Here is a 6109-nt window from a genome sequence, read left to right as displayed (position 1 = left end):
GCGTCGGACTTTGCGGCGCGATACTTCGGGATGAGGGGAAGGCTGTGGACTCTATGGATCCTGCAGACATTCGGGGGAGTGTTCTGCATGTGGCTAGGGAAGGCGGACAAGCTCCCAACAGCCATAGCGGCAATGATATTGTTCTCAATAGGAGCACAGGCTGCGTGTGGAGCCACATTTGGGATCATTCCCTTCATTTCTAGGCGGTCTCTAGGGATCATATCAGGGCTGACAGGAGCAGGAGGGAACTTTGGGTCTGGCTTGACTCAGTTAGTGTTCTTCTCAACCACCAAATACTCCACGGACAAAGGGCTGTTCTTGATGGGGATAATGATTGTGTGTTGCACTCTTCCAGTCACTTTGGTTCACTTCCCTCAATGGGGAAGCATGTTCTTACCCCCAACCAAACACGTTGAGAAGTCCACTGAGGAATTCTATTACGGCGCTGAATGGACTGAGGATGAAAAGAAGAAGGGTTTGCACCAACAAAGCATCAAGTTCGCTGAGAACAGCCGGTCTGAACGTGGAAGGCGCGTTGGCTCAGCCCCAACCCCACCAAACACCACTCCTTCCCATGTTTGAACAATCAAACAACTTCCCTCAACTCCCAACTTGGCTATCATCACAATATATCTATATTTTACTATTTTGTATATCTATTTTACTATTTCCTTCTCAAATGGATCCATTGGGGAGTTTTTTAGTATATTCTGTGAATCTTCTTTGTACCAAAAAAGAGTGATGAAATGAGTATTATAATGGCTCAATGGCGTTTCGTGATTGGATCCAAATTGATATTAAATGTAGTTTTTGGTGATATCATTATGGGGAAAGCTTGATATTAATTGGAATGGGACATTTATGTTATGATATAAAAGTCAGAGGGTTTTTGTGCAATTTCATATTGAAGTGCACCAAGTTGTGTGGCTAATTGACTTTATATATTGTTTTAAATGTGTTGGCTTATAGGTATTGGGCTGTGAAAGATTGTGAAAGGTTCCAAGCACTTGGGGAGAAGACTTTTAAAATCTATATTTTGTGCCTTGGATTCAACTATAAGTTTTTTCTTTCTTTTAATATTGAAAGTTGATTGCTTTGCTGATATCATCTTCTTAAAGTTGACTAATTCCTAGTTTTAAGGCATACGAAATATACATATTTTATGAAAGATGATGACTTCGAGCGGACATGTAGATAATAATTAATATAGAAGGTTTTGGGTTTAGGTTAATTATTTGTTTGGTCTTTGTTTATGCCTAATTTTTATTCGATATGGTTTCTATGATTACCACTACTCTTGTTCCCTCACCTCTTTAGCGTTCTGGAGGGTCGTCTTTTGCTGCTTTAGAAAGGAGAGAATTTCTTAAAGTCACTTTCTCCAACCTTTTCTATCGAGATGGAGAAGTCCTCCTCACTGACCCTAAAGAGGTTAGCTCACGAGCAAAGAAGTTAGGGTGTCATGAAATAGACAAAACTACCATGATCGTCTAAGGTTGAACAAATTTGATCTTAGCAAATTGATGATCAATAGCGTAAGTTGAGTTCTTTGTCACTGTTGTCATTACATGCTATTGGTAACCATCTTTCGTTGTTTATTGAGGCATGATTGTTTTTATTTCCCTTGTTGAATAAGAATTTTGGCTAATCATAACTTGTCACATAATTCATTTAAAATGGATAACAAGTTACATATTATTAGTTTTGAAATCAATATCAACCTAATAAAGTTTCTAAATTAAAATTTAAGAATAAAAATAAAAAATCGAGATAAAGTTAGTTGTTTCATCCCGCATGATTGCATGATTGATAGTGCACATTGTAAGTTATTTCTAAAGTTTATTTATGGCTAATTTTGATAAGAAATCGACCATTTTTAAAATATATAATTAGGAGTGCAAATCATTCTAACACAAAGGAATAGGTGCACATGGGAGTGGCATAGAGACAACATCTAGTCTCTATGGATGGTCGTAACAGTGAAAAATTGGCAATTTCTCTTTATCGAGCTAAGGGAGCGCGTTTTGAGCCATGGAGCTGAACTGAAGTCGAGCCGACCTAATCGAGATGTGTAAGTCGAAGGGGTGCCTGGCAGGTGCGACAAATGGCACAATTGGGCACTGACATGTGTGTAGATCGAGGCGCGGGTAGCTGCAAGCGTGCGGGTCATGGTTCGTGATGTTGGGCTATTGTAGGTGTTAGGCCGCTATAGGTACTGGTTTCGGGCTGCAAGCGGGAATACTGAGTTGCAAGTTTGGGTATTGGGTTGAGGGCAGAATGGTAGGATAATGGGTTATCCGTTGGGTACCTGATCCAGATTCGACCCGACGTCCACGGACTTTGTTTTTCTTACTCGACTTCTCACAAAAACGTCAATGACTTTCTCTCTCCTCTGAAAACCGTACTCGACGTCTATTTCTCGTCATTCTTCCTTCGGTTCTTCTCTATTGGTCTCCTCTCTCACTCCCACGACATATCGTGGCTTGTAAACACCTATAACATGTAGATCTATGAGGTTCCCAAAAATACGAAACCCAAAATGCATCCCCAACGAAGAACAACGTTGTTAAAGCATCAAAACTTATCTCCTATGTACATGTAGTTGTTCGTGGTCCTTTGCGCGGTGTGGGTTGGTCATTTCGATGTGAGATCTGTGAGATTAACTTCGCTTAAGAACTCTCAAATACTATTCATTTTCCTCTCGATTTTTTCTTTCTTGCCGTGGAGTGAGGGGAGGGTGTGGTTGAGATGGAAGCGAGAATTCCAACTCTCGCCAGAATTCTCCGACAACCACGTTGAAAATTATTATCATTATTATTATTTTAATTGTTGCCATTACATCGACCCTAACCCCACATAATATCATTAGTAACAAATAAATCTATTGATTGTTCATGTTAAATCCTCGTGATTTTACTTTGTGTTTCTCTTCAAAGATCTCGTACCAATACAAATAATCATTCTTATACTCAAAATCTTGTTTTGTATGATATGGGAGGCGTGTTGCCCCACATCTCAGCTCGCAGTTAGAATTGCTGTATTTTATGATGTATAATGCACTTTTATCCACCAAAAAGCACACTAAACCTCCCCCACATAAAACCCACAAAAAGAATCCAATGGGGAATTTGTTAGCATCATGGGATCTGTCGACGGTGGAGGCATCCAAAATGGCCTTTTGTGAGAAAGATCCAACCAAAGTTTTTGTTTTTAATATTAAAAGTTGATATCTTTTCATTTTAATATTGTGTGACCTAAGCCTTGGGGACAAGAATTTTTCCATGCCTTAAAATATCATTTTTTGTTTGTCTCATTCTTGGCGTCATCTTTATTTTATTTTATTTTTCATGTACCCTCTTTTAATAATAAATTCCAATTTATTTAAACAATACTATTAATATATTTCAATGTTTTCTCTAGTACTAATACATCGGGTAAAGGGTGGGTACATGAATGAACCGAGATCACATTCGAACGAAAGCAATTATGAGGATAGGTTGATTAAGAAAGGATTTAAACCATTGTTAAGTTACTACCTATACCAACAAGGTGTACCTTTCTTTTCAAGACTCAATCATAAAAACTTCAAAGTTAAGCGTGTTTTTCTTCGAGGAATTCTATGTTGGGTGGTCTCCTGGAAATTTTCCTAAGAACCATATGGGCAAGGATAAAGTATGCAAAAATGACTCATGTTAGTATGTGAGGATAGTCTAAACTCTTAGAAGCAAAGAGTAAGTAACTAACTCTTAACAATTCATAGCCCTATGTACAGATACACATGGGTCAGGTTGGGTTGGGTTGAAGGAGTTTTTTTGGATCAATCCAAAAGTTTAGGTTGGTAGGATTGGTAACCCAACTCAACTCGAAAATTTTTACAACCTAATCCAACCCCTATAATTCAGGTTTGGTCGATTCAAGTTGTCGGGTTCGTGTACCCTATAATTCAGGTTGGGTCGATTCAAGTTGTCGGGTTCGTGTACACCCCTAGCTCTATTTATAATTCATAGCCCTATCTATAATTTTAAAAAATAGAAGTTGATGAGTTATCATAAATTTGAGATGACAAGACCACAACAATCTTCTACAATGGTATGATATTGCCCATTTTGAGCATAAGTTCTAAAACTTTGCTTTTGATTTTCCTAAAATATTTCATGTGAGTGGAGATAGTGTCTCTTACTTATATACTCATGATCTTTTTAATTAGCTAATGTGGGACTCCAACAATCATCAACAGCACAATAAGCCTTTACTTAAGTTTAAAGTCTAATTTAATGAAATTAAAATTTTATGAATAATGATGGCATCGCCTCTGAATTATTCCAGGTCGTGTGAACGATATATAAGCAAATTAAAGCAATAATATTGCTATCAATCATATGTTGGTCCATTTGTTGAGCCTAGAATATTAAGGTAGGAAATGGTTTAAAATTCAACCCATACCTAATTAAAGCCTCAAAATTGTGTATTATTTAAGGATTAAAAAAGTAATGCAAATAACCCTAAGAGCTCATGAAAGGGTAAGGTAGGCGAGCGCAGCAGTTGAGAAAAGCTAGAAATATAATTGAAATATGTTTGGTATTGAATGCATACCAAGTTGACCAAAAACAATAGGCTTAAATGAGATCTGTCTATCGTCTCGTCATATGTATCGTCATTTGTGTAAGGAGAAGATTGTGGGTATATAAGTATAAGACATTATCTTCATTATTATGAGGCTTTTTAAAACTATTAAAAATTGTTAAAGATCATGTTTGGTATTGAATACATACCAAGTTGACCAAAAAGATTTATATTGATGATTTCAAGTATGTGCGGTTAGAAATACTACTAATTACCTCTTCAAATACTCGGTACGAGAATATATATATATACAGTCATTTACTAAACTATACATAAATAATATTAGACATTCTTTCAAATGCATATCCCTTTTTTAATAGCACGGATACAAAAGTTTACAAGAAACAATTGGTCGTATTGTTTGCCTCAACTTCCATTTAGCTAATAAGCCTATGAAAATTTAGGTCCCACGAGCGGCACTTTCTTGATATCGGCAATCATAACTCATTCGGTCATGTAATCGAAAACGGACCCACATGTCGCTCATCTCATCAGGACATCTCAAACATCCATCCATTCGGGTTCTATCGGGGCGTTGGCCCTCCCGTGTCCAGGCCATGTCATTTACAGATATCGTATTGGATAGCGAGTGTATCATTCAACCCTCGACACACGTGCATGGGAGCAATACCGGCACACCCATGTTGCCCAGTATTGTCTTTAAAAAACTTATTTTAAAGGAAGTCGTCCGAGACACTTGTCTCAACATACTTGCTCACACTGTGACACACGCATGTGCCACAAGGTAGCTCGCTTAGGCCACAGGGTCCAGGAATAGTAGAAAGCTGACACCAAGTTTCCCCCTATAGTACATTTTGAGCTATTTTCAATACTCTACATGTAGACCTGATTTTGATGAACAGTCTTACGATGTCGTGGAGCGTCCGTCCGATGTCCAATTGACACCAAATTTGGCGAGCATTCTTATTTCATATGGACGGATTGAACTCCAAAACCGCATGCCCAAATTCCTTCTAGAACCCCAACTTTTGAGGTTAAGGCCCGAGACCTTACCTGACCCTTCAATAAGCCTTGCCACTCTTGTCTACTTGTTGTCCTTATCTTGCTTATGCCTCAACTTCTCTTCAATGTCCGCTTCATGTGGTGTGTTAAATGATGCACCATCCTCCTCGGTCACATCATGGCACTCGTTTAGACCCTCGTGTGGCCAGATGGGGCCCACTTGAGGGTTATCGCTTCTCTTATCACAACGTGAGGGTCACAACCTACTCTCTTTGTAGTTAGGTTGTGACACTGGGCTCCCAAGGGGTGGATTGTGAGATCCTACATCGGTTGGAGAGGAGAACGAAACATTCCTTATAGGAAGGGTGTGAAAACCTCTCTCTAACAAGCGCATTTTAAACTTGTGAGAGTAATGCGATGCATAACGGACCTAATTCTAAAATCGTGTATTAGTTGTTATCTACCCATCCTTTAGTTTAAATCATTATCTTTCACATTATGATATACTTCAAATTTATAAGCCTCC

General features: G+C 38.4%; 1 protein-coding gene across 1 annotated transcript in view; it reads left to right on the top strand.

Annotated features, from left to right (window-relative positions):
* The window catches only part of LOC111464782 (high affinity nitrate transporter 2.4-like), a 1799-nt gene extending 948 nt beyond the window's left edge, over positions 1-851 (top strand). The window contains exon 2 of the mRNA XM_023109014.1: positions 2-851. Coding sequence (XP_022964782.1) covers positions 2-582 — 581 coding nt within the window. The 3' untranslated portion in view covers positions 583-851. The remainder of the gene's footprint in view (position 1) is intronic.
* The last annotated feature ends 5258 nt before the right edge of the window (positions 852-6109 follow it).

This window comes from Cucurbita moschata, unplaced genomic scaffold (genome assembly GCF_002738365.1).
Source record: "Cucurbita moschata cultivar Rifu unplaced genomic scaffold, Cmos_1.0 Cmo_Scf00031, whole genome shotgun sequence".
Taxonomy (NCBI): Eukaryota; Viridiplantae; Streptophyta; class Magnoliopsida; order Cucurbitales; family Cucurbitaceae; genus Cucurbita; species Cucurbita moschata.
This window is presented reverse-complemented; position numbering and strand designations above follow the sequence as displayed.